This window comes from Octopus sinensis, linkage group LG12 (assembly GCF_006345805.1).
Source record: "Octopus sinensis linkage group LG12, ASM634580v1, whole genome shotgun sequence".
Taxonomy (NCBI): Eukaryota; Metazoa; Mollusca; class Cephalopoda; order Octopoda; family Octopodidae; genus Octopus; species Octopus sinensis.
In genome coordinates, this window is record NC_043008.1 from 5,043,085 (window position 1) to 5,068,472 (window position 25,388).

Sequence of the window (25,388 nt, forward strand, 5' to 3'; positions counted from 1 at the left end):
TTTTTTTCAAGGCTTGAGCACCAATTGAAAAATTCAAACTAGATTGAAAACATCTATATTCTACCTGATATGTCATTCATTCCAACTATCTCTTTTACTATCCTTTGAACAGTTTCTACTCTTCTGAATTCATCATATTTACATCCATTTTCCCCTGCTTGCAAGGGTTAGACAGGTCTTCTGGAGCACAACACATTGCAGTCACCTGTCATCTCCTTTCTGAAGTTCAGTATTCTGTTTCGTGTCTGTATTTTGTCCCTGCTTAACCCTTTCATTACCAACCTGGCCGAAACCGCCCCTGGCTCTGTGGTACAAATATCTTGTTTTCAAAAGGTTCTGAATTAAAATCTTCCACCAAACTTTAGTCACAATTTATGTTCCTAACACTAGTTTAATGATAACTATGTTATTTTACTAAATTCTTTGTTATATTTTAAATAATTAAAAGAAACAGAGCATCTCTACAGAAATAAGGTAATGAAAGGGTTAAGCTTCTTTGATGTGTGTTTTTATTTCCTGCCACTTCTACATCTCAACTCCCAGGTACTCATACTAAACTCTCTATGCAATCTTTTCCTTCCACGAAATCTCTTCCCCTTCCCATCCAAATACTACTCTGAACTCACTTCACTAACAACATTACTTTCATTTGTTTTACAGGATCACTCGATATGCTGTTATTCCACTGTCTACTAATTCTGGCCTCATTGGCTGGGTCCCTCACTGTGATACACTACACTCTCTCATCAGAGATTACCGTGAAAAGAAAAAGATCCTGCTCAACATTGAACATCGCTTAATGCTTCGGGTAATTATCATATTACATATTTGTTATGTCAAGGATCTTGGGGAACAACCTACACCAACATACTCCACCCTTGACCCCGAGACAGATATGCTCTGCCACCCTATCAAGTACTGTTGAACAGTCCAACCTATGCAAAGATCATCATCATCATCGTTTAACGTCCGCTTTCCATGCTAGCATGGGTTGGACGATTTTAACTGAGGGCTAGCAAACCAGATGGCTGTACCAGGCTCCAATCTTGATCTGGTAGAGTTTCTACAGCTGGATGCTCTTCCTAATGCCAACCACTCCATGAGTGTAGTGGGTTCTTTTTACGTGCCACCAGCAAAGGGGCCAGACAGGCATTACTGGCAATGACCTCGCTCAAATCTTTTTACACATGCCACCAGCACAGGTGCCAGTAAGGTGACGCTGGTAACAATCACACTTGAATGATGCCCTTTTATGTGCCACTGGCATGGAACCCAGTTAGCTGCTGTGTCAACGATCACACTTGTATGGTGCTCTTTGCACCCTGCTAGCACAGATGCCAGTCATCGAATTTGATTTTGATTTCACTTGCCTCAACAGGTATTCGCAAGCAGAGTTTAGTGACCAAAGAAGGAAAAGGTACGCATAAGCGGACTGGTTACGCTCCTAGCATAGGCCACAGGTTATGGTCTCATTTGGCTTGCCGGGTCTTCTCAAGCACAGCATATTTCCAAAAGTCTTGGTCACTAGTCATTTCCTTGGTGAGGCCTAATGTTCGAAGGTCATGTTTCACCACTTCATCCCAGGTCTTCCTGGGTCTACCTCTTCCACAGGTTCCCTCAGCCTCTAAGGTGTGGCACTTTTTCACACAGCTATCCTCATCCATTCTCGCCACATGACCACACCAGTGCAGTCGTCTCTCTTGCACACCACATCTAAATCTTCCAAGATGATGTTTATCACTAAGCAGCTGATTAAAAGCTAATCAAATGTTCTCAGCATAGATTTGAGTAAAATTCATCCCCTGCTGAAATGAATTACAGTAATTCTTGATTTGATACACGTTTGTCCTCTCTTACAACAGCATCCACTTTTGCTCTTCAGAATGGGCTGATCATATGACCATCTCTGCTTAGACATTCCCAACTTATTACCCATACTGCCCTCACCACCCCTAGCACTGCACTAACCATTGTCTCCATTTATTCTACCTCAGAATGTTAACTGCCTAGAATTTCCTCCCTGCCCATGTTATTTCTTCAGCTGTGAACTTGTATGAAGGTGGACTTTAGGGTTCAGAGGCTGACGGTGAAGGAATGATGCTAGGCCTGTGAAATCTTGCATCTGTTAATTTCAGGGCTTCTTAATAACTGCATTATTTCTTTCCAGGTAAACTGATGTCTGTCTGTTCAAAGAAGAGTTCAAAAGTAACTGGTAGCTACTTTTATTGAAAATGGACAAAATTTGGCATTGTTCTGTTATCATATAACTACAGAAAAAGGGTTTAGCTCCCAAGGCCATTCAAGCTGATATGGTCCTTACATTAGGAAATGATGCTCCAGCTTTATCGAAAGTGCAAAAGTGGGCAGCTGAATTTAGGAGAGGAAAGGGAGTCTTGAAGATGGACTAAGGCCTGGGTGTCCTGAATCTGCCACCACTGAGAAAAACATTGTGATGGATCACAGGTGATTGACTATAAATCAAATCACCAATGCTATTAGCATATCACACAAGAGAGTTGAGAATGTTTTGCACAATGAACTTAGTACGACAAAAATGTTTGCTTGGTGGATGCTATGTCTTCTGATACCTGATCAAAAATGCACCAGAATGATCACATCTCAGGAAAATCTAACATTGTTTGAGACAGATCCAGCTGGTTTCCTTGAATGAGTATTGGCTTCATCACTTTGAGCCAGAGATAAAGAGACAATCCATTCTATGGAAATAGCCCTCCTCATCTGCTCCAAGGAAGGTCGTGGCTGTTGCATCTGCAGGGAAGGTGATGGCCTTGGGGTTTTAGGGATACAAAAGGCATTGTGTTTAATTGATTACCTTCAAAGGGGCCATACCATGAATGGAGAATACCATGCCAACTTGCAGAGGCAGTTATGAAGGGCTATCAAAACTAAACTCCCCAAAATAACTTAGGAAAGGTGTCTTGTGTCATCAGGACAATACTCCAGCACACAAGTCCTTGGTTTCAATGCATGACTGTCGCTTCGAACTGGTTGATCAACCTCCCTGTTCTCCTGATTTCTCCCCGTCTGACTATCATCTGTTCCCCAATATGAAAAAACACTTAGCTGGGAACCAGTATCACAATGATGTCTTATCTGCTGTTAATGACATTTTTGACCAACAGAATGAAAGCTTCTTCACCAATGGAATCCAAGCACTTCGGCACTGATGGAAAAAGTGGACTCCAAGAGGGGTGTGGGGCAAGTTGGAAACTAAACCCCATTTGGTCACATTCCATGAGAGTATCTTGGTCAGCCTATGAACATTTCAGCTGACCCTCATAGCTATTTGACAGGAGTGTTAACCATTTTGATCTCGACACTCTAAGAGCACCTGCAAAGGTAACAGCTACAGTACAATCCCTCTGAAAACAAGACAATGCAGAAAATAGCAACATTGAAAAAATTGTGTTCCTACAGCTTTGGAAGTTGTGTGTGTAGTAAGTGTACTTCTGTGGAAATTAGTTGGTTACAGTTTATTTTCTTATTTCAATATTCTTCTCTTAATTGTTGTTTTTGGCTTAATTTTCAAGATGGCTCCTGACTACGACCATCTTACATTAATGGAAAAAGTGGAAGTGTTTGAGCATGCTTTGGAACACACCCAAGGGGATGACCTTGCTAAGATTCTCTGGTACAAATCACCAAGTTCTGAGGTTGGTACTTTTCAAACCTTGCTTGCCTTCTTCCTAATTATTTTAGATTGATTTCATTATTATTCCTTGATTTATAATTGTTCTTTAATGACAAATCAGTAAACTTTGTATGTTGATTGCTACACATGTAACAAAAAAATTGTTAAAAATAATTATTTATTATTTGAGGTGAATTTTTTGTAAAGCTTCTTCAGAGCCCTTTTTAGCCGTTTTCTTTGCTTTTGGTTTTTTGATTTGATTTCTTACTGATTATTTCATCTCATTCTCCACAGCCTGCCACGGGTTTGGCCTTTCATTTATTTAGTCAGAGATTTCCTCTGATGACGTTACAAAGTAGTATTTTGCACTTTTTGCTTCAGTTCATTGTGGACTTTACCTTAACACAGTTGTGACATTTGTTATCCCATCAACACCACTACTACCAACACCACCATCACCACCACCACCGCAATCATCATCACCACCATCACCGCAATCATCGTCACCACCATCACAATCATCATCACCACCACCACAATCATCATCACCATCATCACAATCATCACCACCACCACCACAATCATCATCACCACCACCACAATCATCACCACCACCACCACAATCATCACCACCACCACCACAATCATCATCACCATCATCACAATCATCACCACCACCACCACAATCATCATCACCACCACCACAATCATCATCACCACCACCACAATCATCACCACCACCACCACAATCATCACCACCACCACCACAATCATCACCACCACCACCACAATCATCATCACCATCATCACAATCATCACCACCACCACCACAATCATCATCACCACCACCACAATCATCACCACCACCACCACAATCATCATCACCATCATCACAATCATCACCACCACCACCACAATCATCATCACCACCACCACAATCATCACCACCACCACCACAATCATCATCACCATCATCACAATCATCACCACCACCACCACAATCATCATCACCACCACCACAATCATCACCACCACCACCACAATCATCATCACCACCACCACAATCATCACCACCACCACCACAATCATCATCACCATCATCACAATCATCACCACCACCACCACAATCATCATCACACCACCACAATCATCACCACCACCACCACAATCATCATCACACCATCATCACAATCATCACCACCACCACCACAATCATCATCACCACCACCACCACACCACCACAATCATCACCACCACCACCACAATCATCATCACCACCACCACAATCATCATCACCATCATCACAATCATCACCACCACCACCACAATCATCATCACCACCACCACAATCATCACCACCACCACCACAATCATCACCACCACCACCACCACAATCATCATCCCACCACCACAATCATCATCACCATCATCACAATCATCACCACCACCACCACAATCATCATCACCATCATCACAATCATCACCACCACCACCACAATCATCACCACCACCACCACAATCATCACCACCACCACCACAATCATCATCACCATCATCACAATCATCACCACCACCACCACAATCATCATCACCACCACCACAATCATCACCACCACCACCACAATCATCATCACCACCACCACAATCATCATCACCATCATCACAATCATCACCACCACCACCACAATCATCATCACCATCATCACAATCATCACCACCACCACCACAATCATCATCACACACCACCACAATCATCATCACCATCATCACAATCATCACCACACCACCACCACACAATCATCATCACACCATCATCACAATCATCACCACCACCACCACAATCATCATCACCACCACCACAATCATCACCACCACCACCACAATCATCACCACCACCACCACAATCATCATCACCATCATCACAATCATCACCACCACCACCACAATCATCATCACCACCACCACAATCATCATCACCATCATCACAATCATCACCACCACCACCACAATCATCATCATCACCATCATCACAATCATCACCACCCCACCACAATCATCATCCCACCACCACAATCATCACCACCACCACCACACATCATCACCACCACCACCACAATCATCATCACCATCATCACAATCATCACCACCACCACCACAATCATCATCACCACCACCACAATCATCATCACCATCATCACAATCATCACCACCACCACCACAATCATCATCACCATCATCACAATCATCACCACCACCACCACAATCATCATCACCACCACCACAATCATCACCACCACCACCACAATCATCACCACCACCACCACAATCATCATCACCACCACCACAATCATCACCACCACCACCACAATCATCATCACCATCATCACAATCATCACCACCACCACCACACAATCATCACCACCACCACCACAATCATCACCACCACCACCACACAATCATCATCACCATCATCACAATCATCACCACCACCACCACAATCATCACCACCACCACCACAATCATCATCACCATCATCACAATCATCACCACCACCACCACAATCATCACCACCACCACCACAATCATCATCACCACCACCACAATCATCATCACCATCATCACAATCATCACCACCACCACCACAATCATCATCACCACCACCACAATCATCACCACCACCACACAATCATCATCACCACCACCACAATCATCACCACACACCACAATCATCACCACCACCACCACCATCATCACAATCATCATCACCATCATCACAATCATCACACCACCACCACAATCATCATCACCATCATCACAATCATCACCACCACCACCACACATCATCATCACCACCACCACAATCATCACCACCACCACCACAATCATCATCACCATCATCACAATCATCACCACACCACCACCACAATCATCACCACCACCACCACATCATCATCACCATCATCACAATCATCACCACCACCACCACAATCATCACCACCACCACCACCACAATCATCACCACCACCACCACAATCATCATCACCATCATCACAATCATCACCACCACCACCACAATCATCATCACCACCACCACAATCATCACCACCACCACCACAATCATCATCACCATCATCACAATCATCACCACCACCACCACAATCATCACCACCACCACCACAATCATCACCACCACCACCACAATCATCATCACCATCATCACAATCATCACCACCACCACCACAATCATCATCACCATCATCACAATCATCACCACCACCACCACAATCATCATCACCACCACCACAATCATCACCACCACCACCACAATCATCATCACCATCATCACAATCATCACCACCACCACCACAATCATCATCACCACCACCACAATCATCATCACCATCATCACAATCATCACCACCACCACCACAATCATCACCACCACCACCACAATCATCACCACCACCACCACAATCATCATCACCATCATCACAATCATCACCACCACCACCACAATCATCATCACCACCACCACCACAATCATCACCACCACCACCACAATCATCATCACCATCATCACAATCATCACCACCACCACCACAATCATCACCACCACCACCACACAATCATCACCACCACCACCACCACCACATCATCATCACCATCATCACAATCATCACCACCACCACCACAATCATCACCACCACCACCACAATCATCATCACCATCATCACAATCATCACCACCACCACCACAATCATCACCACCACCACCACAATCATCACCACCACCACCACAATCATCATCACCATCATCACAATCATCACCACCACCACCACAATCATCACCACCACCACCACAATCATCACCACCACCACCACAATCATCATCACCATCATCACAATCATCACCACCACCACCACAATCATCACCACCACCACCACAATCATCATCACCATCATCACAATCATCACCACCACCACACCACCACAATCATCACCACCACCACCACAATCATCATCACCACCACCACACACAATCATCATCACCATCATCACAATCATCACCACCACCACCACAATCATCATCACCACCACCACATCATCATCACCACCACCACCACAATCATCATCACCACACCACCACAATCATCACCACCACCACCACAATCATCACCACCACCACCACAATCATCATCACCATCATCACAATCACACCACCACCACCACAATCATCACCACCACACCACCACAATCATCACCACCACCACCACAATCATCATCACCACCACCACAATCATCACCACCACCACCACAATCATCACCACCACCACCACAATCATCATCACCATCATCACAATCATCACCACCACCACCACAATCATCATCACCATCATCACAATCATCACCACCACCACCACCACAATCATCACCACCACCACCACAATCATCATCACCATCATCACATCATCACCACCACCACCACAATCATCACCACCACCACCACAATCATCATCACCATCATCACAATCATCACCACCACCACCACAATCATCATCACCACCACCACCACAATCATCACCACCACCACCCAATCATCATCACCATCATCACAATCATCACCACCACCACCACAATCATCATCACCATCATCACAATCATCACCACCACCACCACCACATCATCATCACCATCACCACCACCACCACAATCATCACCACCACCACCACAATCATCATCACCATCATCACAATCATCACACCATCATCACAATCATCACCACCACCACCACAATCATCACCACCACCACCACAATCATCATCACCACCACCACAATCATCACCACCACCACCACAATCATCATCACCACCACCACAATCATCATCACCACAATCACAATCATTGTCATCAAGTTAGCAACCAGATATTTATGCTTGAAAAACCAGAAACCCTTTAAAAATCAATCCACTTTTGTGTCCTTGTTTCTTTCAGGTTTGGTTTGATCGTCGAACGAATTATACTCGTTCATTGGCTGTTATGTCTATGGTTGGATATATACTTGGTTTAGGTGACAGGTAAATACCACTGATATCTCATCTCGTTTAAAGGTGGCGAGCTGGCGGAACCGTTAGCACGCCGGGCGAAATGCTTAGCAGTATTTCGTCTGCCGTTACATTCTGAGTTCAAATTCTGCCGAGGTCGACTTTGCCTTTCATCCTTTTGGGGTCGATAAATTAAGTACCAGTTACTAACTGGGGTCGATATAATCAACTTAATCCGTTTGTCTGTCCTTGTTTGTCCCCTCTGTGTTTAGCCCCTTGTGGGTAGTAAAGAAATAGGTATTTCGTCTGCCGTTACGTTCTGAGTTCAATTTCCGCCGAGGTCGACTTTGCCTTTCATCCTTTCGAGTTCGATAAATTAAGTACCAGTTACGCACTGGAGTCGATGTAATCGACTTAATCCGTTTGTCTGTCCTTGTTTGTCCGCTCTGTGTTTAGCCCCTTGTGGGTAGTAAAGAAATATATATCTGTGAAAAGTAGGGTTGCAAATATTTGGGTTTCACAGAAGAATATAAATGGAGACGTTAAAACGACCTTGAAAACCGTTTATCAGACAGCTGATAATTAACAACTTCACTCTAGTTAGTTTTATCTGCATTTAATATTTGTGAATTTAAGAGGTAGAATTGGCAGAATTGTAAGAATGTCTTAGAAAATACCATGCAGTATTTAGTTATGATCCTTTACATTCTGAGTTCAAATCCTGTTTATATCAACTTTACCTGTCATCCTTCTGGATTTGGTAAAATAAAATAGCAGCCAATTAGTTTAACTTCTCACCTAGTCTCTTAGATTTGTGCTGCCTAAGTCGGAAAACATCATCGTTTAACGTCCGCTTTCCATGCTGGCATGGGTTGGACGATTTTGACTGAGGGCTGGCGAACCAGATGGCTGCACCAGGTTCCAATCTTGATCTGGCAGAGTTTCTATAGCTGGATGCCCTTCCTAACGCCAACCACTCCGAGATTGTAGTGGGTGCTTTTTACGTGCCAGTCAAGTGGTATTGGCAATGATCTCGCTCGAATCTTTTTACACATGCCACCAGCACAGGTGCCAGTAAAGCGACGTTGGTAATGATCACGCTCTAATGGTGCCCTTTTATGTGCCACCGGCACGGAAGCCAGTTGGCTGCTCTGGCAATGATCACGCACAGATGGTGCTCTTGGCATCCTACTAGCACAGGCACAAGTGCCAGTAAGGCGATGCTGGTAACGCCACCTTACTGACACTTGTGCCAGTATGGCGGCGTTACCATTGTTTTGAATTAATCATGCAGCATCTCAGAGCTTGAAGATTTTGATAATCTGAAAGCTTTTTAGAAGGACATTGTAGGGTACATGTGAGAGGTAGGATCTGGTCTGTTTGAACATAAAATGGGAAGAATCTTTGGATATAGCCTGTTAAAATGCTAAACAGTTAATCATTTCTTTGTCTGATTTTATGTTTTGTTTTGTTTTTTTCTGCTAATGTTGAAATTTATGTTTTAATTGTAGACATCCATCTAATTTAATGTTGGATCGTATGAGTGGTAAAATCATCCACATTGATTTTGGTGATTGTTTTGAAGTTGCAATGACTCGTGAAAAATTCCCTGAAAAAATTCCATTCCGCTTGACTCGAATGCTTATTAATGCTATGGAGGTAACTCATATATTCCTCAACTCTTTACCATGTTTTGTTCCTTTTATTGTTTCTCAAAGATGAATTCTGATATGCCTACTTCTATGAATCCTTCAGGTTAAGTGATGAAAGGCCAAGCACTGTTTGTGCTTCAGCTCCTCTGAATAGTTAGTCATGTTGTTGATAGTCATAAATATATGACTGCTACCAAAATAGGAGTCTCACATAAATTCAGAAATATTAAACCTGCATCTGGCAGATTTTCAGCAGTGATCCCTAACCTTTTTTGCTCCATGGACTGCTTTCATGCAACACAATTTTTCCACAGACCAAGACAGCATTCACAAAACAAAACACAACAAAGTGCATAATATATAATTTAATTATTAAAAACATAAAGTCTAGCAGTATGAGAGATGGATATATATTTATTGAGCCACATGACTTCCATAGGATTACAGCTGTTTCACAACCTTTTTCATGAAGTATTAATTTCAGCATGGAAGAAATTATGCATATGTGTTTAAATTAATATGTATGCTCAGCATTATGCAATGCAGTTGTATATTCACAATTTAATGCAGATAAAGAAGGCTAGCTCATCTGATCACCAAAACATTTTGCTTACACCAACAGCTCAATGCAAGTGTAATTATTGCATTGTATATAATGCACTTTATTTCTACTATTATTACATTGTTATACACACACAGTACTCTTTTTATTGTTACGGTTAGTTTGTGGACTTAAAATATTGGTGCATGCAAAGAAAATATTAGACAAGTGTGGGAGAGGGGAACCCACGAAAATGATAATTTTTTCAAAAACATCCGGCAGACTATGGTCAATAAAATAGAAATAAAATTTTAAAATTCATTCTTTCTTTGTGGCCTTGTGACAAATGATCTTTGGCCAAGTGGTTGAGGCTTTCTGAACGAAAACATAAAAAAAATGCTTTGCAGTATTTATTCTGAGTTCAAATCCTATTGAAGTCCTCCTTTGCCTTTCATCTCTCCAAAGTCAATAAAATAAAGTACCATCTAGCACTGGACTAAATGCTATTGACTGACTCCTTCACTCAAATTTCACATCTTGTTCCTAAACCAGAAACTATTATTATAAGTTAAGATAGAGAATCCAAGGAAACTGGTGCTGTTTGGGCCCTTGTCTTTCTTCAAAGAAAAAGAAATAGCGGTATGGTGAGAAAGGGCAGAAAAGAGTATGATTTGTATGGGAAATGGTGGAAGAAGTAAGAAAGGACCTGGCTAGTTGAAGTGGGAGAGAGGTGGGTGATGAGAGCCAGATAAAGTAGAAGGCAGCATTAGGGTGATGGACAAAGTGTATATCGAGAGAATAAAATAAAGTCAGTGCTGGAGGAAAACCTCTGGGTTGGACAGTTCGACTGGGGTCTGGGAAGCCAGGAGGTGCACCAGGCTCCAGCCTGATCTGGCAGCGTTTCTACAGTTGGATGCCCTTCCTAACGCCAACCACTCCATGAGTGTAGTGGGTGCTTTTTACATGCCAGGCGAGGCTGGCAACGGCCACGATCGGTTGGTGCTTTTTACATGCCACCGGCACAGAAGCCAGTCAAGGCAGCGCTGGCATCAGCCAGGTTTGGATGGTGCTTTTTACATGCCACCGGCATAGGGATCACAACTACAATTTCCATTGATGTACTTGACTCAATAGGTCTCCTCATTCGACTCTTAAAATCTTTTTCTGCCTTTCCATTTCTTTGAGTCAGATTTAATGTCAACCTTTTATGCTAAATTCATTGAAAGAAAGTAGAATCAAGGAATCTCTTTCTTCCCTTTGTTTACTTATTTCTTCTTCGTGTTTTGTCTTTTATATAATCGATTTCAGTTTTGAGTTATGATCTCATGGTTCTTCAGTTTAAAAACAAAAAGAAAATTGCTATTTTATTTAGTCGGTGTCACTTACCAATTCTCTTATATTCCTAACAACATACTGAAACTCCTCTTCAGCATATATATATATACACACACTATTTTCTGACATATAAGTTGTAGTTTATGTGTCAACATGTGATGTAAACGTCCAAACATCCTATCTTTCCAAAGTCATCTTGCTGTTTAAGTCAACCTGCCTTTTTGGGGGCTGTAAATTTTGGTCTCAAAATTTCGACTTGTTTGCCAGAAAATAGTGTTTGAGTTGTATTTTAATGCTTTTTGACTCCACATTGATGTAGTGTTCAAATAAACAAGCACATATTTTCCACAGGTAACTGGTATTGATGGTATTTATCGACACACTTGTGAAAGTGTCATGTCAGTTCTGCGTGAATACAAAGACAGCCTGATGGCTGTTCTGGAAGCCTTTGTCTATGATCCTCTGCTCAATTGGCGATTAATGGATGGTAAACTGGTTTTTTTTTACTTCAACTGTTTTCCAACTTTCTCAACCTTTGTTAATATAATAGCCCCATCTCACTCTAACTAATTATGAAATATATATCATTGCATGTAAGCTAAATTTCAACTAATTAATTAACATGAGTTCTCATTTTTATTGTGATTCATGTCACTTGAAGTTGAGGCATTGTAAATGTCTTATCTCAATCAGAGTATATATGAATGGTGTGCTGAATGGAAAATTATACTGTGACCATTTTCTTTTTCTGAAGAAGATTACATTCAGCCAGTGAGCTAAAATCTGAAGAACAAACCACAAATAGACAATGTTTAGATAGTAGCAGCTGAGAGAATGACGGTGTATACAATCTGTTTAAATCTATGCATTTTGTGTTTGCAAATTTTCATGCTTTATACTCTTTACTTGTTTCAGTCATGTGACTATGGCCATGCTGGAGCACTGCCTTCAGTCAAGCAAATCGATCCCAGGACTTATTCTTTATAAGCCTATTACTTATTCCATCGGTTACTTTTGCCGAACTGCTAAGTTACGGGGACGTAAACACACCAGCATCGGTTGTCAAGCGATGTTGGGGGAACAAACACAGACAAACATACACACACACACACACACACACACACACACACATATATGCATATATACGACGGGCCTCTATCAGTTTCCGTCTACCAAATCCACTCACAATGCTTTGGTCGGCCCAAGGCTATGGTAGAAGACACTTGCTCAAGGTGCCACGCAGTGAGACTGAACCCGGAACCATGCAGTTTGTAAGCAAACTACTTACCACACAGCCACTCCTACGCCTATAGAGAAACTATTTATAAAAACACAACCATAGGGTGAGAGAAGCAGGCCAAAGGGAAATGCACACACACACACACACGCAATGTATATTCTTATCCATATAATATATTTGTGTATTTGCTGTTGTGGAGGAACAAAAAGACAGCATCATTTCATGTCTTTATGCAGAGTTTGTCTGGCTGGGAAAGGATTATCCTGTTATGTATTTCAATTACTCGTGTAACAAACAATTTGGTTAATGAAAAGGGCTCCAGAACACCATTGTCCATGTATAGAGATCCCCACTCTATATATATAAAATTAGAAAAAAAACACCTTTTATCAATTCAAAATGAACAATTAAATTACACCATCTAGAAAATTACATAAATAGAAATATTAAAATTAAAATAACAATAGTATACCAATGATTAAGTAAATTGCAAAATAATAATAAAAATGTATATATTAATTATTATTTTGCAATTTACTTAATCATTGGTATATTATTATTTTATTTTTAATATTTCTATTATATGTAATTTTCTAGATGGTGTAATTTAATTGTTCATTTTGAATTGATAAAAGGTGTTTTTTTTCTAATTTTATATATATATATATTGTGTGAAATTTGATTTAGTATTTCTAAATTGAATTTTTCCCTGTAAGTTAGGAATAATAATCCCTCAAATTATTATTATTTTATATATATATGGCTTGGCTTCTCTACCCACTGCCGCCCCACCCCCACCCGCCACCTTCTCTTTCTTGTATATTTACTCTGATCCTTTCCAGCAAATGATAAGCCGAAAGGAAAAGCTGAAACATCGGATTCTATGCCCAGTAGTCAGGAACGAGGTGAGTGGGCTGTACAGACTGCAGGCCGAGCGGGCTGGGATGCTGCTGCAGTGTATATTTGCTTCCTTTTCTTTCTCTTTTGTTCTGCTCTGCACTTTAGCTGCCACTGCAACACACCTCTCAGCAGCAGGCCTGTGCACTCTTGCCCACACTAGTTTTATTTCTAGTTTTTTGGTTTTCAAAATATTCATTTTTGTCGTAAATTGTTGTCTTTACCGTTTTTTAAAACGTTTAATTTATTTATTATATTCGATTTATTACAGTTATTTTAATTTCGCTTAACCCTTTCGTTACTGTATTTATTTTGAGATGCTCTGTGTTTCTTTCAATTACTTTAAATATAACAAAGAATTTAGTAAAATAACTTAGTTATCATTAAGCTAGTGTTAAGAACATGAATTGTGGAAGAATTTATTTAAAAACTTAGGAAAATAAGACATTTGCAGCCAGAGCCGGTTTCAGCCGGGTTAGTAACAAAAGGGTTAATATATTTCAAAATTGCTAATTGCTATTAATTTCGAATAAACAAAACGTTACTATATTTTTTATTAAATGCATTTTTTTTTTTAAAAAAAAAGGGTATTTAATGAAAAAAAAAGGTCCTATTTTTCTTGCTTGCTGAAATATTGAGCTAGTAATATGTTAATAAGATTGTGTGTGTCTTTGAAAATCTGACCGAGTAACATTGTTGTAGCATTGGATTAGTACAAGTGAGGAATTGGTTTCAATACCACTTTGTCTTGGTTATTTTATACAGTGCAAGTTAATAGTTGAAGCTGCTTTGAGCATATTTTGCCATGGCAAAACTTTGCCTTTCATCCTTTCAAGTTCAATAAAGTTCTAGTCGTGTACCAGGGTCAATCAACCAAGCCTCTGTTAATATTGTTAGCCCTGTGTCTAACTTAGAAATTCATCATCATCATCATCATTATCGTTTAACGTCTGTTTTCCATGCTAGCACGGGTTGGACAGTTCGACCAGAGTCTGGGAAGCCAGAAGGCTGCACCAGGCTCCAGACTGATCTGGCAGGGTTTCTACAGCTGGATGCCCTTCCTAACACCAACCACTCCGTGAGTGTAGTGGGTACTTTTTATGTGCCAGGCAAGGCTAGCACAGAAGCCAGTCAATGCAGCGCTGGCATCGGCCACCGGCACAGGTATCACAACTACGATTTCCATTTGATATTTATTTTGATGTTGATGTACTTGACTCAACAGGTCTTCTCAGGCACAGCAGGTCATGTGCCACCAGCACAGAAGCCAGTCAAGGCGACGCTGGCATCGGCCACGTTCGGATTGTGCTTTTTACATATTATTATTATTATTATTGCAGCAAGCTGGCACAACCATTACCACACTGAGTAAAATGCACAGTAGCATTTCATCTGTTCAGTGTTGATAAAACAAATACCAGTATTTACTGGGGTTGACTGACCTCCTTCCCTCAAAAACTGCTGGCTCTATGACAAAAATAACGATTACTAATATTATTTATTATTAAGGCAGCAAGCTGGCAGAATTGTTAGAATACCAGGCAAAATGCTTAATGGTATTTCACCTAACACTACATACTGAGTTTAAATTTTTGCCGAGGTTGACTTTGCCTTCCATCCTTTCAGGGTCAATAAAATATCAGTTGAAATCTGGGGTTGATGTAATCAACTTACCCTCCCCACCTAAAATTACTAGCCTTGTGTCAAAATTTGAGACCATTATTATCAAAGGTAGTGAAATGGCAGAATCATCAGAGCATTGGTAAAAAATGCTCTGCAGCAGCACTAGTTCCAGCTTTTTATTTTTGGAATTCAAATACCAGCAAGGCCAACTTTACATTTTATGTTTTTGATGTTGAACAAATAAAACTAGCAATGAAATATGAGGAGGGTTGATGTAATTAACTGGACCCCTTCTACTAAAATTGCTTTGTGCCCAAATTAAAAATGAGCCTGGAAAAGTAGACATGAAAACAATGATGATGGCCAGGTAAGTATTTGTGTTGGGGAACGAGAGAAAATGCAGACATGTTAGGACACCCCGAGTTGTCTTGCCTTTCAGTCAGTGAAGGATCATTTTCCTTTAGAGAGAGAGAAATTTCTGAACATTTGTTGGGGTAATTCACAGAGGTTTTTAAGCCGTGTTAATCGACATGGCATGGTCACTACAGTAATTATCTAATTATGCATTTATTTGGTCATGGCTATTAATAATAATTGTTTTATCATGGACACAATGGACACGAGACCGGAAATTTGTACCAGAGGTGTAGTTGATTAAATCAGCTTCCAAATACTTAATTGGTAAAATTATTTTTATCAGTCACAAAAGGGTGAAATATCCAAACTACGAAAGTTGACCTCAGAATATAAAGAGCCCCCGATAGACATCTCAAGACACTTTGTCTAATAATCATGCAATTCTGCTGTTCTATTGCCCAAAGAATTTTTAACATCGGTATCAGATGTTTCAAGGGAGAGGATGTTGATTATATCGACCTCAGTTCTTGACCGGTACTTCATTTACTTTGGAAGGGTGAAAGGTAAAGTTCACCCCATAATGACTCACCTGTCATACATCACAGCTTTTCCAGGTTCTTTTGCTCTGCACCTGTTGCCATTTGCTGTCAACACTTTTGCAACACAACCACCACGCACATTATACCTCCTCAGAAATGTTTAGACCTTGTTGTTGTTGTTGTGTATGTTGTTAACGCTTCTGATATTGCATTGCCTTTTAACTCCTGTTTGCACTCTCTCTCTCTCTCTCTCTCTCTTCATACTCCATGTTGTACGTAAAGTTATTGTATTTTGTTTTGATCCTCTTTAACTGCAGCAAATTTTTTGATTTCAATGGTATCCACATTTCTGAAAACAAAATTGTACCAAATCCTATGACTGGCACCCGGCTGTTGCCAGTGCTGCTGGACTGACTCCTGTGCAGGTGGCAAGTAAAGAAACACCGTTTCGACCCTGTGCTTGAGGAGACCTATTGAGTCAAGTACATCAACATCAAAAATCAATGGAAATTGTAGTTGTGATCCCTGTGCCTGTGGCACATAAAAAGCACCAACCGATTGTAGCCGTTGCCAGCCTCCCCTAGTACCTGTGCCGGTGGCACGTAAAAAGCACCCACTACACCCATGGAGTGGTTGTCGTTAGGAAGGGCATCCAGGTGTAGAAACACTGCCAGATCAGACTGGAGCCTGGTGCAGCCTCCTGGCTTCCCAGACCCCGGTCGAACCGTCCAACCCATGCCAGCATGGAAAACGGACGTTAAATGATGATGATTTCTGACAAGTTTCAGTGATTTCATTTGTGTAGAGAAATAGGAACACACACAGCTGTGTGATACCTTGGGCAAGTGTCTTCTATTTTAACCCTGGGCCAACCAAAGCCTTTTGAGTGAATTTAGTAGACAGGGACTGAAAGATACCTATTGTGTGTGTTTGATTTGTCATTTGCTTCAAGCAGGTCTGTTGTTACTTCTATCAACTAATTATCTGCTCGCTTCACATTTCCAGACATGTTAAATAGGTAAGGGTTGATGACAGGAAAGGCATCTGGCTGTAAAACAATGCCTCAGTATTATATCTAACCCATGCTAACATGGAAAAACAGACACAAAACATTCATAGAAATTTGCAACAATTTTTTTTTTCTTCAGAGCAGAGAGAGTAATTCCTTCTTCCCTTCACATTGAACCCTAAAACTCTGCTTTCAGTATCCCTAACTTTAACAGTAACCCTTGTATATTCTACTTCCACTGGACCATCAACTGAATCCAGCCACTCATTATCTCATCATCATCATCATTGTTTAACGTCTGCTTTCCATGCTAGCATGGGTTGGATGATTTGACTGAGGGCTGGCAAACCAGATGGCTGCACCAGGCTCCAATCTTGATCTGGCAGAATTTCTACAGCTCGATGCCCTTCCTAACGCCAACAACTCCAAGAGTGTAGTGGGTGCTTTTACGTGCCACTGGCACAGGGGCCAGTCAGGCAGTACTGGCAACGACCTCGCTTGAATCTTTTTTACACATGCCACTGGCACAGGTGCCAGTAAGGCGATGCTGGTAACAATCCCGCTCAAATGGTGTCTCTTACATGCCACCGGCACGGAAACCAGTTAGCAGCTCTGGCAACAATCACGCTCAAATGGTACTCTTAGCACCCTACTAGCATGGAGCACAAGTTCCAGTAAGGCAAAGTTGGTATCGATCACATTCGAATGGTGCCTTTTATGTGCCACTGGCACAGAAGCCGGTTGGCCACTCTGTCAACGATCACACTCATATGGTGCTCGTGCCCGTCATCGTATTTCACTTGATACACTTGGACTGTCAGTTTCAACTGTAAAATGACTTTCTCTATTTTCCAACATGCAAGTTGATGTAGTTTATAGTGTAAGCACTCAAGCATCTTCAAATCTTGCTGCATTTTATGTGCAATTTTTGGTCCTCCAAATTCATCTTGAGTGTGTAAGTTGACTGCACTTTATTTGGTCTGAAATATTTGACTTGTATACTGGAAAATACTGCACTTAAAACATGCAATTTCTGCTCGACATCTTTGAAATTCGGTTTCACTTTCAGAAACTGTTACATCACATGCATGTCTGCTAGGTCTATAATATCATAGATTTCATCATATATACTCTATAATCTATAATATAAATTGGACATGGGCGATCGTTGTATTCTTTCTTGTCTTGAGGTTCACAGTCAAACGGCTGGGTGGATTCGCGTGAAAAATGGCACACATGTGGAGACAGGTGCATAGATTGGAATGCGGTTTGTATTTTTTTCCTAGCCCCCATAGTTACCGAGAAAATCGATTAAGACATTTCTTGTGGAATTCCCCTGTTTGTTCCACCATTAAAACAACCAGTTACTCACACAGCTGGCATATACCATTTCGCTGGCAGCAAAGGGAGTACAGGATGACAGTCAGCCAAAACTTTCGCTCTCTTATTTCACCTCTTTGTGGGGTTAATAATCTTAATCTTTAGTTACAGTTTCTCATTCAAACTACATAATAGGCAGAATTATCAGATTAAAACAGTAGGGTGTTTTGAAGGAGATTTGGCTGCTATTTCTACCAGGTCTAGCTACCATGTACAGGTCTGAACTTAATTTTCATTCACATATGCCTAACCGAAAACGATCACAGCCACATCATCCAAACAGACCAGGTGAAACCGGGCTTAGCTGCTAGTATTATATGATTCATTATAGTATTGTATAATTCATTAAGTAGGATTATTATATGATGTAGATATCATATCATAATCCTACTTAATCTTTTTTATATATACTGACTATAGACTCTTCTCTGAAGTTGTTAGGTTTTGAATATATTTCCTCTATAAAAGATTAGAATAATTCTTATTATTATTCAAGTTGGTTATTACACATAGACGTAAGAGTGGCTGTGTGGTAAGTAGCTTGCTTACCAACCACATGGTTCCGGCTTCTCACTGCGTGGCACCTTGGGCAAGTGTCTTCTACTATAGCTTTGGGCCAACCAAAGCCTTGTGAATGGATTTGGTAGACGGAAACTGAAAAAAGCCCGTCGTATATATGTGTGTGTATATATACATATATATATATATATATATATATATACACATACACACACACGTGTGTGTCTATGTTTGTCCCCCCAACATCGCTTGACAACTGATGCCGGTGTGTTTACATCCACGTAACTTAGCAGTTCGGCAAAAGAGACCGATAGAATAAGTACTAGGCTTACAAAGAATAAGTCCTGGGGTCGATTTGCTTGACTAAAGGCGGTGCTCCAGCATGGCCACAGTCATATGACTGAAACGAGTAAAAAAGAGTATACAAAGACTTGTAATTAAACTGGTGTTAATATATTTAATGCATTATTATTCCTCGTTATCTTAATGGCAGGTACATCAAATTGCTGTTTACACTTAACTGTTGTTCATGCAGAAGGCATCCCTAGGCAGTAATACTTTTGTGTGTCCACTGGAGTAATTGCTTTGTTTTGTATGTTTTTGTTTGCTTTTTTGCAGCTAAAGAGAATTTCAGTTTGTACAGTTGTTGTTGTTGTTGTCTGCTGCAATGTGTTCTGTTTTATTACTTTTGTTGTAGTAAATGTTTATAATGGGTGTGTGTGTGTGTGTGTGTGTAATATATATATCAATCATCGTTTAACGTCCGCTTTCCATGCTGGCATGAACTGGATGGTTCGACTGGGGTCTGGGAAGCCAGGAGGCCGCACCAGGCCCGATCTGATCTGGCAATTTTTCTACAACTAGATGCCCTTCCTAATGCCAACCACTCCATGAGTGTAGTGGATGCTTTTTACGTGCCACCGGCACAGGGGCCAGAGGTGCTGGCATCAACCATGATCAGATAGTGCTTTTTATGTGTTACCGGCGTGGAAGCCAGTCAAAGTTGCACAGGCATCGGTGACGTTCGGATGGCACTTTTTATGTTTCACCAGCAAGGGTCACAACTATAATTTCCATTTGATTTGATTTTGATATCTCTGTTGATGTACTTGACTCAATTCTATAAATGAGTGTAATATTAAACCTATATGTAAATTGATACAAATTCAATTTATATATATATATATATATATATATATATACATACATACATATACATACATATTACATATATATTATATCACGTGACCGACCTTGCTATCAGATGTTGCTACACATCGCTGGTCACAATGCCCTTCGCATTGTTTTAGCCTTCAAATGACGCCACCCCGCTGGCTAAGCGAGCAGGCCAACAGAAGAAAGAGAAAGTTGCCACGAAAGAGCACAGCAGGGATCACCACCCCCCCCCCCTGCTGGAGCCTTGTGGAGCTTTAGGTGTTTACACTCAATAAACACTCACAATGCCCGGTCTGGGAATCAAAACCGCGATCCTACGACCGCGAGTCCGCTGCCCTAACCACTGGGCCATTGCGCCTCCACATATATTATATATATAATATATATATACATATTATATATATATATATATATATGTGTGTGTGTGTACATTAGTTTGAGAGGAGGTGGCCTGCTGGAGAGTTGGGTTTCATTTGTCTGTTTTGGATTGTGATGGGGCTGAGGCAGCTCTCCAGCCTTGCCAGCTCCTGTCAAACCATCCAACCCATGCTGGCATGGAGAATCGAGGTTGAATGATGATGATGATGATGATGATGATGATAGATGTGTGTGTGTTAACAGAACTCCAATATGTTTGTTTTGTATTTTTGTTTTAAATTCTCTCTTTTATAGTTTACAATATTTTCACAAGTTATTACAACTCATCTGATAAATTTGAGAATCCAGTTTCCAGTTCTATTTGTCAGTTTTCATATTTTCCCTCTCAACTACACTCTTTCAAATATCTTATCAATTCTCTTCCAAATATTTTTATACATTAAAATAATTCATATTTTTCTTTCCTTTAATATTTTTGGTTTCATTTCTTTTCATTTATAATTTGATTACATTTGCTCAGGAAATGTTTGTGCAGTTGCTCAGTGGTTAATGTGGCCGGTTGGGATTAGGAAATGTTCAAATAATGCATTGGTTAACTACTATTCAAATTTTTATACCATTTCTTTAACCAGGTGATACACGAATGAGTCATACCCAATGACTGGTGTAGCAGCACTATAGTCAACTGCTACAAAGGTAAAGGTGATGCTTTAGATACGAATAATTACAGAGGTATCAAGTCGTTGGATCAGGTAATGAAGGTCACGGTGAGGGCCATAGCCCAACTAATTAGGGAGAGAGTCAGTTTAGATGAGATGCAGTGTGGGTTTGTACCAGGGTAAAGCACCACTGATGCTATATTTCTGGTAAGACAGCTGCAGAAGAAATACCTAGCCAAAGATAAACCTCTGTACCTGGCTTTCGTTGACATGGAGAAAGCCTTTGACAGTGTCCCCCGATCCCTTATCTGGTGGTCAATGCGGAAACTAGGGATAGATGAATGGTTAGTGAGAGCTGTACAAGCCATGTACAGGGATGCTGTCAGTAAGGTGAGGGTTGGCGATGAGTACAGTGAAGAATTCCGGGTAGGGGTCCACCAAGGGTCAATCCTCAGCCCCCTCTTATTCATTATAGTCCTCCAGGCAATAACAGAGGAATTCAAGACAAGACGCCCCTGGGAGCTTCTCTATGCTGACGACCTTGCTCTAATTGCTGAGTCACTATCAGAACTAGAGAAGTTTGAGGTGTGGAAGCATGGTTTAGAATCGAAGGATCTTAGAGTCAATCTAGCAAAAACCAAAATCTTAGTGAGGAGGAAGGCAGACAAACCACAAATCCCTTCAGGTAGTTGGCCCTGCTCGATCTGTAGAAAAGGCATAGGCAGAAACTCCATAAGATGTACCCAGTGTAAGCTATGGACACATAGGAGGTGCAGCAATATCAAAGGAAGGCTAACTGGGAAGACAGTTTTTGTATGTGGCAGATGCTCAGGAGCAATAAACACTGAAAATGTGCAGAAAGCAGCTTCTGTCACATTCCAGGGGAAAAAACTAGAAGTAGTTGATAGCTTCTGTTACCTAGGTGACCAAGTCAGTAGCGGGGCTGGATGCTCTGAGAGTGTAGCTGCTAGAATAAGAATAGCCTGGTCGAAGTTCAGGCAGCTCCTACCTCTGCTGGTGACAAAGGGCCTCTCGCTCAGAGTAAAAGGTAGACTTTGATGCATGTGTGCGAACAGCCATGCTACATGGCAGTGAAACATGGACCGTGACTGCTGAGGACATGCGTAAACTTGCAAGGAATGAAGCCAGTATGCTCCAATGGATGTGTAATGTCAGTGTACATACTCGACAGAGTGATAGACTTGTATTTCCTTACGGCTGATGTAGTTTAACTTTTTTTTTTTTTCAAGGCTTGAAAACGAATTGAAAAATACAAATTTGATTGCAAAGAATCCAAACTAGATCAAAAACATCTATACTTCTAGTTTACAGAACTAAACCCATGATCTTGAAGGAAGGAATAACTGAAGCCGTCATGCCTATTGTCTATTTATCTGCTCCACATTGTTCCTTGGTTAAATATTTTATGTCTGTCCAACCTGCAACAAAATGTGCAAACAGACAGGTGCAGCAACTGTTGTGCAATGCTCTACTGCAAATGGTTTCCTCTTGAATGCAGCATAACGACCAATAAATCTGCTCCCAAGTTACTGCAGATATGACTGACTGACAGACACCCAAAGTGTATATTTATTCAAAAGAGTAAAGGTGATGTCGAAACCATTCTTTTAGAATTTCAGCAGCAATATTATGACTTGAGCGAAATGGGTTTTTTTTTTTTTTTAAACAATTAAAACCTTGTTAGTAATTCTGCTTGGTTCCGCATGCATGGAACCAAAATCTTTTTTTTTCCCCTTTTTACCTTGTTGTTTGTATGTTTTTCTCTTTAAACATCTTTATTGTGTGTGGCTATTTTGTTCTTGATGATTCTGTTCCAGGTGACCACCTCATGGAAGCTGGTGATATGCAAACCACACACAAGAAAACTACCGGCCAGAATACCACTGCTGCTGCTGCTGCTACTGCTGCTGCTGCCCCAGAAATGATACATTCTCTTTCTGGTAAATGTTATCCATATTTGCCTGTTTTTTCAAACTCTGTCTACTTTGGGATAGAATGTAGTGAATTCATCATCATCATCGTTTAACGTCCGTTTTCCATGCTAGCACGGGTTGGACAGTCTGACCAGAGTCTGGGAAGCCAGGAGGCTGCACCAGGCTCCAGTCTGATCTGGCAGTGTTTCTACAGCTGGACACCTTTCCTAACACCAACCACTCCGTGAGTGTAGTGGGTGCTTTTTATGTGCTACTGGCACAGGTGCCAGGGGATGCTGGCAGCGGCCACGATCGGTTGGTGCTTTTTATGTGCCACCGGCACAGAAGCCAGTCAAGGCGGCGCTGGCATCAGCCACATTCGGATGGTGCATTTTACGTGCCACCGGCACAGGTATCACAACTACAATTTCCATTTGATATTTATTTTGATGTTGATGTACTTGGCTCAAGCACAGCAGGTCACCCTACGATCCAAGGTAAGCACAGCAGGTCATCCTGCAATTCAAGGTACTTTGGATGGGCTGGGGCTATGCAAAACTGGGGCAGGAAACAGCCATGAACTCACATTATTTGTCAGGTCTTTGCAGTTGAAAATGATATTTGCAGATGGGTGGCAATTAGCAGCCCCGTAACCAAATGTCATGCTTATTGAAAATAATGTGAATACATTGTTTTCAGTTAATCAGGCATTATCTCTTGTAGCATCAAGATCTTGATGAGGTTGTTGTTTAATTTTTGAATGACATTGTAGGGTAGGTGTGAGAGGCTTGATCCAACCAGTTTGAATACAAAACATGTAGAATATTTGGGCCAGATGTGGCTGGTTTCAGTGTTGAAGTCGGAGCTAAACTAGACTTTGGGATTTGCTGTGAAATAGTTTTGAAGAATTTGTTTTTGGCATTTACAGACCTATTTTGTTGATATTTGGAAAGGAAGGGAGCCCTTCTGAATGGTGTTCAAGAAGAATATGCATATTCCAACTTACATTTTTAATAATATGTTCAAGCAGAAATATCATTGGGATTTTGGCAGAACTGTTAGTATTCACAGGTGAAATGCTTTGTAATTAATTAACTCAGGTGCAGTGAGTATGGCCAAACTTTTTTTAATATCAGGAACACTTGTTTCAGGAAATAGTTAAGTCTAAAAAATTGAAAGCTTATATATTCTTGGTCTGTATTGCTCATAAAACATACGGTTACTACTATTACTACTACTAAATAATAAAAATATAATAATAATAATAATAATTGTTTCAATTTTTAGCACAAGGCCAGCAATTTCATGGGGAGAGAGTTTGTTGGTTTCATTGACTCTAGTGTTTGTTTTATTGAACCCAAGAATATGAAAGGCAAAGTCAACCTTAGCAGCACTTGAACTCAGAATGTAAAGATCTGGAAGTCATGAACTGTTTTGTCTGATGTGCTAACAGCTC

At 40.9% G+C, this 25,388-nt stretch overlaps 1 protein-coding gene across 2 annotated transcripts in view; it reads left to right on the top strand.

The window, feature by feature from the left end:
- LOC115218127 (serine/threonine-protein kinase mTOR) overlaps positions 1–25,388 on the top strand; it is a 136,342-nt gene that overhangs the window by 104,040 nt on the left and 6,914 nt on the right. Inside the window, exons 49-55 of one of the 2 annotated variants that reach the window (XM_029787923.2) lie at positions 661–808; positions 3,552–3,674; positions 8,644–8,726; positions 10,205–10,352; positions 12,573–12,708; positions 14,304–14,366; positions 23,837–23,959. In XM_029787923.2, coding sequence (XP_029643783.1) covers positions 661–808; positions 3,552–3,674; positions 8,644–8,726; positions 10,205–10,352; positions 12,573–12,708; positions 14,304–14,366; positions 23,837–23,959 — 824 coding nt within the window. The remainder of the gene's footprint in view (positions 1–660; positions 809–3,551; positions 3,675–8,643; positions 8,727–10,204; positions 10,353–12,572; positions 12,709–14,303; positions 14,367–23,836; positions 23,960–25,388) is intronic. The other variant, XM_029787924.2, reaches the window with a different exon arrangement.